This window comes from Rosa rugosa, chromosome 4 (genome assembly GCF_958449725.1).
Source record: "Rosa rugosa chromosome 4, drRosRugo1.1, whole genome shotgun sequence".
Lineage (NCBI taxonomy): Eukaryota > Viridiplantae > Streptophyta > Magnoliopsida > Rosales > Rosaceae > Rosa > Rosa rugosa.
In genome coordinates, this window is record NC_084823.1 from 39,236,615 (window position 1) to 39,254,659 (window position 18,045).

An 18,045-nucleotide genomic window follows, 5' to 3' on the forward strand; every position below is an offset into this window, starting at 1 on the left:
AGGGACTGTGAGAAATAAAGCAAATCTCAGCTACATGTATTAAATTTAAATATTGAAATTATAATAATTAAAAACTTTACATTTATCCAATCATCAGATACATTTGTATCTTACTGGGCATCAAAAACTATCTTTTAAGTGAACAGTTCTGTAAAATTGATTTTTTATTAAATAATTGGAGTTATTATTTTGCAAGTTTGATGAAAATAAAAGAGGACAAATTGAAAACCTCCATGATGCATAGTGGGTATCTCATGAATTTGACTGATTTGGTGCCATGTGGCCTCATTTTCTATTATTATTGTATTTAGTTTGCCTATCTTATGGCCCACCATACCTATGAAACTTGCAGCTTTGATGGTCTGCAATATAATAACTACGGGTAATTTTGGCCATCGATTTTGTGTACCTTCTGGTCTGAGCCATCGGATTGCCTGGTCATTCCTCCATAGATTTTGACCTGTAACCAACCAATACGCAACCGGACATAACATTGTTCCACGGCTTAGGACCATCAAAGATGAATTCAACCCTTCAAATCCTTGGGATTAATTTTACATCCCATATAAAGAATTACCCTTTCATTTGTGTGACAAAAGTGCATTTTCCTTGCAAGTAAAAAACCATTGAAAATTATATCTAACTTTCATATGTGTGCATGACTTGCTTTCGTTGATTGATATGAATTTCATATAACTAATAATTATATTCATACTCAAAGTTTAGACTAAAATATTTACACTACTAAAAAGTCATCCCTCCCACATTTTATGTTTTTGTACTTTTAATCTATTTTACCATAATTATGAATTTTTCAAAAATTACCCTAACTTGTTTTCCAGTGTTTTCTATATTTTCTATAGTCAACAACTATGAACACCAAACTCCGAACGTCGATTATAGGTCTTGGCCTTGAACATCAGTCCAAAAGGATCCGGCCTAATTCACTAATTCGTGGGAAGATACTAAACTTTTATATTTGAAAAATATTTCAGGAGGGATCTCTGAAGTCGAGGGTGGTTCATAGAGCAATCCTTGATCATAATTTCAGGTATGGGGCTTGTTTCTGAAACCATTTTGTCAAAAATTCAAATATGAACAATTTGTAATCATTTTAGTATAAGATGAACATTTTAGAACCGTCGATAAACTCTTTAGAAAGTGGTTTAGTGCCGTATACATTAGTTTAGATCCTTTCATCAAGGCCCAATCACATAAACCTTTTCCACACAATGCGTCCTCACTTCCTCAGTAGTCTTCACCCTTTTTTTTTTTTTTTTTTTTTTTTTTTGTGGTTCAGATAGATACCTTGCCTTAACAAAGACACTTTACCTAATCCACGCGTTCAAAAAAAAAAAAAAAAAAAAAAAAACCCACGCACCCTAGCATGACCAATAGAAAAACACCAAATGATAATATAAATAAAGTATTGGGTAAGATAAATCCTAGAAAAATGGGACAGTGCAGACTGACCATTTCATGCCACACTCTCACATTGGTGTTCGGCACGCCGTTGATAAATAGTGGCATATATTTTTACATCATATATACGATAATAATAAATAAAAAATAAAAGAGAGAAGGAATATAAAAAATATAGTTAAAAGTCGTTGGTGGATCCCGAGAAGGGAAAACTAACACAACTGCTAATTTTGGTACGGGGGCAACGTAGGATGTGAGCACTCACACTTGTAAACTTCCAGTCACGGTGGGTCCTACGCATAAATCCAAGTCTGCTTTGTGTGGGGTCCGGCAGTGTGACTTCGCTGTAATGCCACTTGTAAGGACGAGAGGGGAGGTGCATGTTTGGAGCTATGGGATGAGTCACAGGAAGACCCTCTGTGAATAAGAAAGAACAAAAAAAGGCTGTCTTTAAATAATAGGGCATCAGGACCTAATCCAATCTCCTCCGGTATAATCGAAGGATATCACTTTTTTTTTTTTTCTTTTTTCTTTTTTGTTTCTCTCGCAATTGTTTGGAAATTGTATTATTTTAGTTTTATTTTTTTTGGACGAGGAAAAGTCATTTTTCCTTCATTGATTTTTTTTTTTTTCAAAAGATGGCAATAGTTTTTTGAAATATGGTAACAATTTTTCTTGTGCATGACAATAGTTTTTTTTTTTTTTTTGAATAAGACAATAGTTTTTCTAGAGAAAGCTAATAGCTTTTCCAAAGAATGGTAGTTTTTCGGATGCAATGACATCTTTATAAATAATCAAAATTAAAAATACGATGTCATTTTTGTAAATATTCAATATTTTGATATTTCTGGTGGCTCTGTTTTTTTTTTTTTTAAGTAATGATAAATTGCGCATGCCAAGAAGACCATTACATACCCATCCGATGTCACATAACAATGGACAAAACAAGGCTTCATGAGGGAGCCACAATGGTACATAGGATATACCAACTATATTTGAACTTACCACTCACTTATTTAAAGCGAGTTTATAACTATGCCAAACAGTTACATAGTGTATAGGCTTTTATAATCATAAAAGAAGAAAAAAAATCTATATCTTCTCCTTGCCCTTTACACTAGGGCTAGGAGGCTTACCTGAAAATAGAACACTCAAGACATCTTCAGTAGGAGCTTTCTTTGCTTTAAGGGGATTTTTATTTTTTATCTCCCAAAGGTCTTCCTCTCTTCTTTTTTCCACCAGGAAACTCTACTTGCACAGGTTTGGGCATCATTATCTCTGCAAGCACCAACATACTACCTGGTGTCTCCACTAATCCCAGAGACTTTGCACTAAACTTGATAGGGAATTCAGGCATTTTTACCTACTTGGAGGGTGCAACAGGGCTTGTCTTGCCTTCCAGTAAATCAGACATTAGGAATTGTAGCTTTTTTTTTGGGGAGGGGAAGGGCCTCTCCCTCTTTGTTTGCTGCTCGATGTCCACAGGTACCAGGGCCAACGAATTATCCTCGCTAGCAAGTCTTTTTTCTGCACTACGAATAACAATAGGTTTGCATACCTTGCTTGTCTCAGCTCCTCCAAATAGAGACCTTCCAACAGATGGCATGATTAGGGTGGTAATACCCTGAAAATGAAATGTTCCATCCTTGAATTGATTTCCCTGAAAACCCAAAAAAAAGTGTTTGAGCTCTAGCTTTCTTGCTGCTGCTGGTGGAGCAGCAGTGGCCATCGGTCTTGCAGCTTATATATTACAGACCTCCCCATCATGATAAACACGCTGGCATGTTTTGCATTTGCCCACTAGGTTTTCAAAGAAGAAGAGGACCTCTTGCTCAACTCCTTTGGCAAACTTTAGGGTTTTTTTCATGAAGAAAGGTTTCGAAATTGCATGAGAAACCCTAACCCTAATTTCTCCAGTTGCATCACATAACTTCTGATCCAGATCAAGAAATTTACCTGCAACAGAAGCAACATTCGCTATGGTTTTCCTCTACTCAAATGCCGGCGGCATATTCTTGATACGAACCCAAAAAATAAATCTTCCATCTCTACAGATTGCAGAGACGAAACTCCATCATATGGCTGCAGCACAATCAAAGCCCGATTGAAGCTCCACGGGCCACCCATTAAAACCTTCTTTCTATCCCCTCGAAGATCAAAAGAGAATAGAAAACGATCAGGAGTGCGTTGCTGAACATTGAAACCTTTGCTCATAACCCAAATATGGCGGAAATGCCACTTCAAGTCCATAGCGGTTGTGGTTTCGGTGTCAGAGGTCCTGCCAGAAGATATGATTGGGAGTTGCGTTGTGCTCCCCCATCAGACATGGACGAGATGTCCACCATCTTATTGGTAGCAATCACAAGTGAGGTAACAAAACTTTTGGTGACTGAATCAATGTTGGACATGGTGCAGTAGGATAGGATTTGCAATTGGTGAAATGGGGTCGAAATTTGGCCTGAAAACGGCGGCCAAAGGAGGTCGGCGTTGGCTAGGGTTTTGGTGCGGCAAAAGAGACCGCTTAGGGTTGGCTAGGGATTTGGTGGACACGAAATGTTTGTTTCTCTGGTGGCTCTGTTAAGTAAAAGTAAGTGGCTTTAAAAGAAACAAGGACCTTATATGAAATTGGCATAATATAGTAAAACTTTGATAAATTAATAAGATTTGAACAACGAAAAATTATTAATTTAGCGGTATTATTATTTAATCCATAAATTAATAATTTTTAATTTATCAATAAAATAATAAAGAATTAATTTAGGAAGAATATTATGTTCGAAGTACACCGAAGTCAGTATGTACATACATAGTATACTGAGAATTAAGTACACACATCAGATCAAGACATACGAAAATCAACAAACAATTCCATAGAATATCAAATGTCTCGAGATGTTACATGCATATGCATTGAATAACATTTGTATAAATACAATCATCATCAGCTTAGTGTTAGACACAAAATTATAGTAATTTTTATATTTTTCTTGCACCTACCAATGGCGTCTCATTTGAAGGGGGTGAAAAAATTGACATTGGCTGAATGGATACACCTAATGATGATGATGATGATCCTGATGACAGTTGTGTTTTACCAGTTGTTTCTCCAAAAGAGGCATTTTTGGCTACAAAGTGAAAGCCATATACTAAATGTGGTGTATACACTATTGAGTTCAGTTTAGGGAAACAGAAAAACAAACGACTTAGAAAAGTCATTTTTCAACTAAATTAAAAAAACATGGTTAGAAATCAATCTGGTGACAAAAATAAAAAAGTCGTTTGTAACAAAAAAAAAATTAAATAAATAAATAAAAAAAGTCGTTTTTCAAAATTTCTCAACTTGTATTGGATACCCCTAATCTATTTACTTTTACTTGTATCGTGTCAGAATGTCGTGCTTGTGCCGTGCTTATTGTGTCCCATGCATTTTACATCTCTATTGAATGAAATGCATAATATGAAGACTATGTACCCTAATCTTTCTCAAAATTGGCTGGAATTCCAATTTATTCCCAAACCTTATGATGCCCTCACCCAACAACCCACGTTTGAATGTTCTACCTTGGTGAGAGTGCTGTCATTAGAGAGAAGAATTTGCATTAGTTTACTCTCATTTTCATGCGCATTTTTGTGATTTGTACATCTAAACCCCTTTTTGAGTTACCACCAAGATAAGATTCTTAGTGCTCTAATTCCCAATGAGATTTTCACACATGGCATTCTAAGATTGATTAGTGGAAATCCAAATTGGAGTGAAGAAAGTAAAAGAGAAAGAGAAAAGAAAGTAGGAGCAAGATTTCGTTTATTAATCTCTGGTGAGAGTTGACAAAACTTGGAAAATAACATCAAATCGAATATACAAGAAGATAACAGTTGGTGGGATCTCAAATGTGTTGTTTTAAGCAAAAGTATAGTGACACAAGAAAGTCCATATAATATTAGCTGGCTACATGAACCTTGTAGCCTTGTTTTTAGCTTCATTGTGGTCGATCTTTTCGTTCCTGCTTTTACGAGATTTATGCTTGTTTGTTTTATGAAACATCAAGATGTGGTGGTAATTTTAATTATTTAATTACCTTTAGGATTTGATATGTCGTGTGTAGGCTTTCAAAGTTTGATGGCCATGATTTGTATTCTTGTTTGGGTCTATTCATAGAGAGAAAGCAATTTCATTCGTATCATCATAATGTTACATCTAAATTAGACATAAAAGAAAATGCATTCGAATTGAAAGAAAAAAGAAACATTTTTCTGTCATGTAGTTAAACACATTATAATTTAGCGCATACCTACCTAAGCAATGCTATCATGTATAGAATGACTCAAGCAAAGATAAGGGGAGAGTCTTTTCAATCTCTAGTAGTGAAGGCATTACAATTTAACGCATATACATTTCGCCAAAAGAGCTTCCATATGACATGGTTGAAATTTGAAAGTAGTTCTTTGAAAGTATGTCAATTTAATGCATAGTTATTGGCAAAAAAATAATTTAATGCATAATTCATTTGTTTGCATAATTTTTTTTGTTGAAAATTTGTTTTTATATTTTGATGATTAAATGATCTCTACTTTAAGTTTTAAAAGTGGTAGTTGTATGTAGATTATAGGTTAACATATGTATGATAAAATTTCTCAGCTTAGAATATAGACACAAAACTATAGTATTTCGCCATTTAATGACGAGATAATTCGGAAGAGTGAAGTCTGAAATAAAAATTATTATTATTTTTTTAGAATTATAATTTGAGCTGAAAAGTCTAGTTTGGAGGTATGGTTTGTCAAAACTATAAATAGATGTCATCTGTTCCACAATGCTACATTTGACAAATGAATTGGAGCTTTTGATCGATGTTCTCTTCATTAATTTGCCAGTTCTCTTCATAAATTTCATCTCTTAAAGAAAAAATTTTAAGTAGGGCAGACGTGTCACGTGGCTGGTACGCCTAACTAAACATGTTTTTATGTATTTTAATTGTATTCTGAAACTACTCATGTTTAATTAAAATGAAGGACTAAATTAAGTTTGCCTCCTTCAACTTTGGGCCAAACATCAGTTTGGTCCTTGATCTTTTTTTTTTAATCATGATGGTCCTTGCACTTTTAATTTCCATCACCGAGTTCAAATTTCAAATTTAACTCCAAACATAACGTCACAAGATGACTTGGCACCGATAGCATGGCCCATAGAAAGGGTAAAATGGACATTTTAACAATAAAAAGATTTAAAAAAAATAGCAGGTACACTTATCTCTCTCCACCCCTAATCTCTGACTCACTCTCTCCTGAGAATTTGGCGGTGGCCTCTACATCTCTTGTTTCCCGACTTTCTAGCCCCACATCCTTGAGCACCACCTCTACTTTAATCTCCACTACCATCTAGACCACCCAAACCGCCACCAAACTGAAATTTCTCACCAAACCCACCTTGAATTTCTTCAAGACCAAAAGCTTGAACACCACCAAACTCACCACCAAGGTTTCAAATTTTAGTTTCAGTTTCGATTTCGGTACTTCAAATTTAAGAAAATTTCGGAGAAAGTTTCGATTTTGGTGGAAATTTCAGTTAAAAATAAAGAAATCACATTAATTGCATTTATAAAATGATATTTTTGAATGAAACTTTTACACAGACTAAACTAACCTATAATAAACCTATTTACAATGTAACCTCTCTAAAATTATACATAAATAATAGAATTGTGATATTTAATATTTTAATATGGACAAGTAATTAACTAAAACGGTTCAAGCTTTTGATTTACTACATGGGGGTTCTTCTTCTTCTGAAGGTGGGGGGACTTCGGAGTTTTGGAAGTCTATTTGGTTCGCAAATGTTCCTGGGAAGATTAAGGTTCACTTTTGGAAAGTTTGTTCTTCCATTTTGCCCACTAATTCACAGCTCTGTTCTCGTCGAGTACCTATTTTGGATGGTTGTTTCTTTTGTAATGCTGCGGAGGAGACAATTATGCATGTCAGCTGTGAATGTCCTTTTGTGAAGGACTTGTTGAATTATTTTCCTTCATTGGGTATAGTGCAGTCGTTGCATATGGTGCATGGTTCTGTCGTGATTGGTTGGCTTTGTGTTTGGGGAATCTAACTAAAACAGATGCTTCCTTATTCTTGATATTGGCCGGTCTGGTTTGTGTGGAAGGAGAGAAATAAGAGGCTTTGGAATGGTAGGTTTGCATCCCTTGATTAGCTAGCTTTTCAGGTTACTTCTTTTTATCATCTTCATAGGTCAGTTCAAGCTCCTTCACGCCGGGTTGTGGGGAGAGGGAATTCACAGTGGACTCCACCTTCCCCGGGTTGGCTTAAGGCTAATTGTGTTGGGATATATGATGCTTCAAGCCATTCTGGTGGTATTGGGGTTGTGCTTAAAGATAGTTCTGGCTCAATAGTAGGCGGTGTTTGCTCTAAGGTGCGCTGGGTGTCAAATCTGCCAACTGTTGAAGTTTTGGCTTGCCGAGCTGCATGCAACTTGGTGGATAGATTTGGTCTTGCTCCACTGCCTTTGAGTCTGATTGTCAGCACGTTGTGACTACCATTAACTCACAAGGTGTGAATACTTCTTTGTTGGGTAGAGTTTATGAAGATATTTTCACTATGCTGGGGAGCCTTCATGGCTCTTATTTCAGCTATATTAGTCGGACTACAAATAAGGTTGCCAACATGATGGCTAGATTTGCATTAGGTTCTGATTTTGATCTGTCTTGGAGTGGGTTTGTCCCCACAGAAATCAGTGGCTTCTTAGCCACTTTGTGTACAAACTGATTGACTTCTTCAATATATACTCTGACGTCTTCTCCTCAAAAAAAAAAAAAAAAAAAAAAAAAAAAAACTAAAACGGTAGTAAGTTGCTAAACTAGTGTTTTTATCTATATGCAATTATAAATGTAAATGTGATTTACATTTTTTTTATTTTTTATTTTATGACTGGAACCCGGAGGGAAGCTTAGCCATCAAGCCTTTTTCACTAATAATTAGAAAAATACAACGGGGAGGACGTAATACCAAAACCCCGTGAATGAAAATGAACAAGTACAACAAAAGCAATATACAGTATTAGTAATAAGAACTACTACGATGTGGTTCGATTCATGTGGTTGAACTGCTTCCATTTAGTATCATACAATACTGCTCCCAAGTACATGAATTTTAGAAATGATTTTGGTATTTCATCACATGGGTAATGTATGTGTGTTAATCTCTTCTCACATGCAATCCATATATTGGATATTGTGGAATTACCCAATATGGTGTTTCATTGTATAAAACATACCGCATTTGGGACGACGAATGATCAAAAAGGCGATATGTGCTTCCACCTTGTGAGCTTGATCCAATTCTGTAAGTACTTTCTGAGGTAGAACTCATTTCATGATGAGGATAATGAGAATGGAATGGGTTAGAGTTATTATTATATTGAGTTCCTATGTCCATTGAGCCAAAACTTGAAGACAGTGATTCAAACTCATTTAGAGACAAATGGCCATTGCGTCTTCCTTGTGTATCCCTAGCTCTAGAATTGTATTTACGATTTACACCAGGATAAGAAGTATGATCATCACTACTATATTGGTTGTAGTGCCATGATTTGCCACTCCCCCTGTCATTTCCATAATTTGCCTCACGATTGGTAGCAGATAAAAGCAAAGAGGGTTTTGTTGTATTCAATTTCAACTTGATTGGAAAAAAAAAAAAATCAAAATTTCATATTTTGTTAGTGACAAGCGAATTTCACAGAAATTTTAGAGAAATTTCGGACAAAATTTCGGTGTGAATTTTTAAATATATTTTTGTGTGTAGATATTTCAGAAATTAAGAATTTCGAGGAAATGTATGGAAAATTTCAGAAAATTTCGGGAAACTCCTAACGGAAATGATATAGCATATGAATTTCATTTCGGTACTTCAAATTTACGAAAATTTCGACAGTTTTGGAGAAACTTAAAACCTTGCCGCCACCACCAATCTCAGCCCCTCTGCCATTTCCACCACCCTAAAACTCACACCTCCACCATCAGGCCTACCTAGGTCACTTGCACCACCACCACCACTCACTTCACCAAAAAGCTTGGCAATTTCATCACCAACACTCGTTCATTCCACCACCACCATTTTCCACTGCCAAACCACTCCTCACCACCAATACCCAGATCCCCATTACCTAAAATTTCGTCACTTTTTCCTCCAATTCTCTTCTTCTTTTGAATCAAATCACGGATCTGGCCTCTGAAGAACTTCAATTTCTCTCAAATTTTCCCTAATTTTTCCTTGCTCCTTCGCAATCCTAGCCCATTATCCTCGAACCGGCTCGGCCACGGCGGGTTCAGCTTGGTGTATAAAGCCACGCTCCCCTCAGGCCAATCCCTCGCCATGAAAGTGATGGACTCTGAGGCTTCTCCACTGACCACCGTGGCTAGAAACTGTTTCTGGTCATACGAGCTCATGCCGAAACGGAGCTTTCAGGAGGCTTTGCTGGACCGATGATTCACGGTGACGTGAAGCCCAGCAATGTGCTACTGGACTCAGATTTCAATGCCAAGATTGGGGATTTCGGGCCTGCGAGGTTGGAAACAGAGGGCGGGTTGGATCAGGGACATCAAGTGGTGGTGGTGGAGGAAGAAGATAAGGGAGAGACAGAGAAAAAAAAGATTCTTGACGTGGTTGTGGTCGTTGGGGATGATAATGTTTCGATCTTGGAAGAGGAGAGCATGAGTTTGAGTTGGTGGATTGGAAGATGGCCGGTCGCCGGATGAGTTTGAGATAATTTAGAGAGAGAGAGAGAGAGGGAGAGAGTAGTGGAGGCGAAGGGAAAAAAAATCTGAAGAAGTAAAAAAATTTGGAACAAGGATAGTTTGGACATTTCGTCCAAACTAAGGGTCAAAAGCTGAAAAATAGGGGCTTATGTCTGCTCCAACTCAACAAGTGACGTCACAAATTGAGTCAAATTTGAAATTTGGACTCGAGTGATTGAAATTAAAAGTTCAAGGACCATCATGATTAAAAAAAAATATCAGGGACCAAACTGATGTTTGGTTCAAAGTTGAAGGGGCAAACTGAATTTAGTCCTAAAATGAAATACCAAAAAATCTCATACATAGGCACTGATTGGTTGAACATACTGCCACGAAGCACATCGGCCCTACCTAAGAATCCCTCTAAAAACTAAAACTAAAGGCAGATTTGGAGTGGAGGAGCCTAACTTTCAAGCAGATGCTAGTTTGACTGATTGAATAAAATACCGTTATGGCATTTATGATATATTTTCCTTTTCTTTTGGTCTGAATTATGGAATTTATGATGAAAAAAGAGAGAAAGAAAACAATTAAGTTGTTTCCTTTTTGGAAAGCTTAACCCCTGCATATTATTGTTGTTAACATGAAAAGAGGATGGTGAAGATTATGGGAGCATGCACTACACAATTTAAGAACCATTTGTTGCTTTGGGATCTCAAAGTTAACTTACATAGGAGCTACACAGCTTCCTTATGTACGTGGATGTGACTCATGATCATGCCACTAAACATTTTTTTTTATCAATTGTGGACGATAATTCTTAGTAGTAAGAACTTAGGCTGCATTTTTGAGCAAAATCAAGTACAACTGAAAATAATAAAATAAAATTAGGACTAGATGCAAAATTGCAATAGACAATATAACTATATATTGAGTATCGAAGCAATAACTCACTCAAGAAATCAATTCTACCCAAAATTAAGAAAATCTTTTCAACAAAAAATCAAGACAGACCAAAAGAGTGTCAAAACGTAGTCATATTGGGGGATAATCGTTTATGATCAAACAAGAACCATAGACCTAGCCAAATTCATTAATGGCTAACAATTTAGAGCTCAGATCTAGTATAAAATAGGTTGATACAAATCCAAACCCTTTTGATACCAGAAAGTCATATCTACACCATCATGCTACCGGACTAAAGCGAAACTTATTCTCAAAAGTCACATTAACTCACCGCCCAATAGCATTCATTGTCAACAGTCAAAACCCGAGATTGATAACAACAACAACCAAAAAAAAAAAAAATTATGGACTCAACTTAAATCGCAGGCGTCAGTCGACAAACTCCAAATGGAGAAGAAAGACTAACCAGAATGAGTAAACAGTTCTTGAGAGCTAAAATTGTCAAGATCAAACTAGAACCGAAGCCCCAAGCCATCACCATATAGCCATACACCACAACCCACTCGATATTGAACTTGCATGATGAGAATTGCAAGAGTAGACCGCAAAACACACAGCACCCCACCAAACAAATTGTGACCGTTGCAAACTAGCAAACTCAAACAAAAAATATAGAGTTATAGACTTGTTAACAAAAGAGCAAAACAATACGGTTACAGACATCATGAGGTAAAATGCTCAAAATTCTAACCACACTAATTGCGTATTTTCAAAAGTTATTAATGAAAGATAATTTCAAGAGTCTCGATAATATCTAATAATCATTTTTTGAGAAGACAAACATCGTTTTTTGCACCGCGTCCCAAACGTACAAACCACGTTTATGATTGCTTGTCAGTATATTGATTATTGAAAATGACAACAACAGTAAAGACCTAACTCAAATGAATGATGCCACGACCATAGCATTGCAACTTGACTCCACTCTAACTCAAATGAATCGAGACTTATTAAACCTAGCCGAAATGCAGTGGGCACCGCCCAATACACTCACCCAAACACCAACGCTCCACCATAGACTCAGATGGCCGGCCCCTGTCACACCACCGCCCCCAACATTCAACAGTACTTACACTCAATGACTCAATACAGATTGGCTAGGCATATGCAGAAGTACATAGCTTTTCTAATGTGGGTTGTTAAAGACCTGTGCGCACTAGGAAGCTAGATCATGACCTACTTACTTTTCATTTCTGAATTAAAACCATGCAGTTGAAGGTTCCTATCCTTCTTTTTACTGTTTCAATAATAGTCAAGTGGGCTCGTGACTCAAACTCCTCCATCCATAGCTTTTGAAGCTTCAAAGTCCACACTCACAGTCACTGGTTCCTCCTTTACCCCATATTTTCCAGTAATCTACTGGGTAAAACAATGAAAGCTAGGACACGTGGAAGGCATCTGTTGGTTAAAGGAGGGCCATATTTTCTTCCCCGAATATATAGGGAGGCACTAGTTGCCAACCTCCCCCAGCCGACTAAAGGCCATTGATAGCGCTTGGTTGCATCATGGTTCATGGCTTCATGCCAGTCCACACTTACCTATCAGAGCGTGGCCAACCCAAACTGCATTGTTTATCTAAAGTGATGTTTCTTCCAAGTTATAAAAGGACAGGTAGTCGGGGATATATATGATTTTCTTTTGGGACAAGTATAACTTTTTTTTTGTTGGTGATATGGCATGTTTAATATATGTATTTACAAATCTGATTTCATGTTTTTTTTTTTTTGATAAAAAGAGGTCAACCCATTATATAGATTCAGCAAGCAGTACAAAAACGAAACACCTCTATGGGGTCGACAGAAAGAATCGTTCCTTAGGGATCCCTAAACACCTATTCTATGACAAGAACAAGCTACAGGCCACCCCGAGTACACCTACCTTTTAAGGAAGATAACGCACCTTTATTTCAAACAAATATCAACAATCTCCAAAGCAAAAGTAAAATGAACCCTCAGAGAATGTGAACTTTGCGACCCATTAAAGAAACTAAATGCTAGGAATGGAAGATGACAAGTCACCTTCCATCCCTTCCAAAATTAAACAATCCCAGCAGGCCCACCAAGCCCAGGAATAGGAAACCCAAACAAGGACTCCCAACCAAGAGCAGACCCAAGCCCAAGACAACCATTCAACACAAACCCTAGAAGAATTACTGCCAACTTGGTCGCCTCCGCCTCCGTTGCCGCCATCTTGATCACCGCTGCCGCCACCTCGAACGCCATGATCAACACCCAACCTACTTCCAGAACTAGAGCCGCCTTTCCAGCCTCCAAAACAAGTCGACTCAGGCCAGAACATGTCTCAGCCCTCATGATCATTGCTGCCGTCAAGAGTAGAATACCACGACCAGTCTCCACCTCCGCTAGAAGATTGCCATAACCAATTCACCGAACCAGCACCGCTGCCGTCCAACACATCGAAAGGTCCCTCGCCACCATTGGATGGAGAAAAAAGATCCATCCAATCCGGATCCCACCAGTCCCCGTCACCAATGGCAGGCTGCCCACTATCTCCGGACATCTTCAACCGAACCGTCCCCCGCTTCAACCCTTCCCTAATCCTCCCAATCTGAGGATCACAAATTTTGAAACAATCCAACACCAAATCGGGCTTCCGATCTCCAATCCCGCAATCTCCATCTGCAAGAACAACCAAGAGCAAGAGACCATAGCCTATAAACACGATGGAACGCCGAGCAAGCCGGCTATCACCCTCGAGGAAAAGACGAAAGAGAGGAGAAACCCCCTCCTCTATTGCAGATGCAAGACCGCCGCCGTCGAGAGAACCCTCTGGCGAGGGACAGAGAGAAAAACATGTTTTTACATCTGATTTCATGTTAACAATCTTTGCAATTTTTATTTTTGAGTATATTAATTGGCTTGCGTAAATGGTATTTGTTTCAACTTTCTGCCAAATTTATGTCTCGCCTTTCGATTGATGGTATTTGCCCATGAGAAGTATCCTTGTATTTGACGTCCAATGACAAATACTTTTGTATCACAATAATAAAAGTAGTTATTTAACAAAGATATAGGGCTTGTCCCAAAAAAAAAAAAAACCAAAGATATAGGGACCAAAAATGCAATTGTCGCTTTTTTGGTTTGATTAGTCAAATATGGATAAAAGTAATTAGTGACTCAGTGAAGGATATTGGTTTTTTTTTTTTTTGTTGTGAGAGCGATATTTCTCTTCAAAATTAGACTTTTTTTATTCCTTCTTATAATCCAATCTTTTTTCGTAATCACATAATTGCGGTACCGATTCTAATAAAGTTAAAACCTTTTTTTTGAATACCCATGCAAAAGAAATTAAGAAAAAAAATGCGGGAATTTATTTTAAAAAATTATTTGACACATAATAAGTTGGACTCTAAGTCAGCAGGCTTGCTCACCTAAGGGATAGTTTTAAAAAACTGTGAGGGAAAAATGCATCTCAACCACATATATTAAATAAAAAAACTGAAATTATAACGGTTTAAAACTGTGTATTTTTTTGTAGGCGTTAGATTCACTTGTCCCTTGCAATCCTATTTAAAATTGTCCATTGGATGAGCAAGCCTCTTCAAATCAGTGTAAAATCATTATTTAGTTGACTTCCGTATAAGATTATCAGAACTCATCTAAGACATCTGAAAGATGCTTCAATTGCTACAAATCTAGAATAGGGACATTTGCCCAATTTCTACTTGTAAGGATTACTTTTCCTATTTCATAATCATTCTTACTTTTATAGAACACATATTCAAGGGCACACACGAATGACACGATGTTTTTACTTTTTAGCAGGGTTGTCTCTGTGCTTAGGCGAATTAGGCCTTGGTATATGGCTCCCAAAAGAAATTATATATAATAAGGAACACATATTTATCAATGATTTTTTTTTTGAGTTGAAAATGTCATCCATTAAGCTTCAGCAAGCAGTACAATGATGACTTGCCCGTAAAGGCAGTCAGAAAAAGCCATCACTCAGAGTACACATCAAAGTACACCCCCAAACGAGCATGCCACTACGCACACCCATAGCACACCCACCTTTTAGTATTAAGCGCAAATACAAGAGAACAAACTACCCCAAGAAAAATAAAGTACCCAAGAAGCAGTCCATTCTCTCGTCGATCTTTTCCACTCAGAAAAAGAACACGGATCTAACACCCTTTCGTGAAAAAGAATGCAGACCCAAACCTAAAATAAAAAATCAAAGACCAGAAAGGCCCAAAACCATAGGCAGCAGCCCAAAACCCAATCTCTCCAAACCGGCATCACGGCCTCAGCTCCTGCAGAACCGCCACTAGGGATCCTGCCAGCGCCACCGATGCCGGACAGAATTCCGTCAGGACACCCAGCAGCCCAACCGCCGTCGTAAGACCCAATCATGTCCACCTGGCCAACTCCCAAGGCCCGCCGCAAAACACGCCGACCCAAATCCCAGCCTGCAATATCAAATCCACCAACACCCACCTTGATATCCGATCCGGCCATCAACCCGCCGCCATCATTATCGATCCTACCACCACCGCCCCCACAAAGCGACACAACGAAGGGAGAGCCTCCATCTACGGAGCCCGAACCTCCACTAGCAAAGTCAGTCTTCGCCACCAGAGAACCGAACCAACCACCTCTGCCAGCGCCTCCGCTAGACACCCAGCCAACGTCAGAGGAAGAAATCTCCTGAAAAGGAAGCCGACCTAAGCCAGATCTGGATGCACCCCCGCCTCCATTAGAAAAGCTTCCCTCCATAACATAGCTCCACCACTCCGATCTTGACCCGAAAACACAAGATCTACCAGCATCACCATCGGCTTTGTCAAACCAGCCGCCGCCGAGAAGGGGAATAGAAAGGAGAGCGCCGCCTCCCTTCCGATTCCAAGGTACAAGACGGCCACCAACTAGAATCGATTGCCGTCGAGAGTCCTCTCTTACGAGAGTCGGGACGAGAAGGTGAGGATTAACTCCCGCGCCACCATCGTCAAGGAAGCCAGAAGGGACGGGATGCCCGTCCAAACTGGTTGAAATTGCACAGCCGCCATGAACCACCACGGCTAGAAACCCTAGAAAAGTCCAAAAGAGGGAGACCATTCTAAAAAATAATGTGCAGAGTTAACCCAATTATTAGGTGTTCATGAACACATATTTATCAATGATTGATTAGTCTGAAAAAGCCTCCCATAACAAGGGATGCATTTTTGCCAACGAATAATTAACTGCTCAAGGCTCCCATTTAAAAATAAAATAAAAGGAGACACACCTTTGCCGACGAATTATTTTTTAACAAAAATAATATTATAAAAAAATAAATAAAAAGGGACACACTTATACTGACAAATGATATATTGGCAACGTGTCCATAAAAATAATAATATATAAATGGACATACCTTCACCTCTGAATATTTCATCCACAATATCCACTAATAAAAAGTATGAAAATGGGCATATATTTGCGGATGTATTATTCATTGAAAGAAGCCTACCATAAATAAATTAAAAAGAAAAGCATTTACATAGGAGGTCACTTATCTTGTTATTTTCTAAGCCACCAAATATATTAATTGAATAATTTGTTTCCCTCATAAAGCCACAAAAATAGAAGAAAGTTCAATATCTCACATTTATTGTTAGATAAAATCCCTTGAAATTTAGGAAACTTAAGTCCCTCGTATATTTTTCAAATTAAGAACATACACACATGATATCACCCTTGAACTAATTCTAAGTATGAACATAAGTTTTGTTTTGTGTTTTATATACTTTAAATGTATTAAATGTATTGCCATGCAATCTTACTTTAAAAAAAAAAAAGTAATTTGACCTTAAATTCTTTATTGTACACCATAGAAGCAAAAATGGCTTATCTTACGGTCGACAATGAAGCTGTTTAACACTCGACCTCTTCAATTCCTACCCCCAATTTGGATCAGTTTAGAAGCTGGCTCTCACAAACCTAGCAAGATCTACATGAATGGTAGTCAACGAGAGTCGTCTAGATCAAGGATCCATCGTTCACTGTGAAACAAAAATATATTAAAATTTATTGTTAGTATGACGGTCACAATGACCCCACAAAATGACCCCACAAAATCCTAATAATAATCGGTACATTGAAAATAAGGAATGCCGACCTATGCCTATGCCCTATGGTGTCCCTCCGGCCCTCACATTCTCTTCGTCTCAAAATAAATCCTACATAAAAAAAAGTGACAAAATTTGGCTTCACATTTCTCCATAAGAATAATATTATAGTAAGTAATTACTACTCATAGCGTGATGCTACGAGATTAGTTATCTAATCAACTTTATCAACTAGAGTATCAAAAGATTAAAAATCACTACCACACCAAAGTTCCCGTTAGTGAATTAGTTAAACCATAAAAGACAAGATTAAGCTAATCAACATTAAGCCTAATGCGTAGTGATTAAGTTAGCCAACAACGATTCTGCAAAGAAAAAATATGAGTATGTAGAGACTAGATATTCGAAAACAAACCAAAAAGGATGGTGGACTCTTATCAGGATTTGCAATTTGATGAGAGACACATGTATATTTCTTTTCTTTTTTTGGTCAAAAGAGACACATGTATATGGAGACAGAGAATAAATTAGGATAGGAATTTTCGGGTCTGGCTTTAGAATCGATTATTGTACAAATGTAGTAAGAAGCCCCCGGTTTTGAGACTCATTCAGCCACTTTGGCAAAAAAAACAAGAAGAAGATGAAGAAGCCAAGGCTACGTATTTCACAATATTGCTACTACTTGAATTCTGGAAAAGCACAAAAGGTTAACATAACAATGGAAAACATTTCTGTAATTAGAGATAAATATGCAAAGATTTCTTAACTTTTGCCTCCAGGGCTTGGTGAATATTTAGGTGCATGAACTTATCACAACGTCAAAATACATTACAAAAAAGAATCTTGGACTTA

General features: G+C 37.6%; 1 protein-coding gene across 1 annotated transcript; it reads right to left on the reverse strand.

Annotated features, from left to right (window-relative positions):
- Nucleotides 1-15,307: 15,307 nt before the first annotated feature.
- Nucleotides 15,308-16,201, reverse strand: LOC133744800 (uncharacterized). The gene has a single exon (XM_062172841.1). It carries the CDS (start codon nt 16,199-16,201, stop codon nt 15,308-15,310), a length of 894 nt encoding a protein of 297 aa, XP_062028825.1.
- Nucleotides 16,202-18,045: the final 1,844 nt, after the last annotated feature.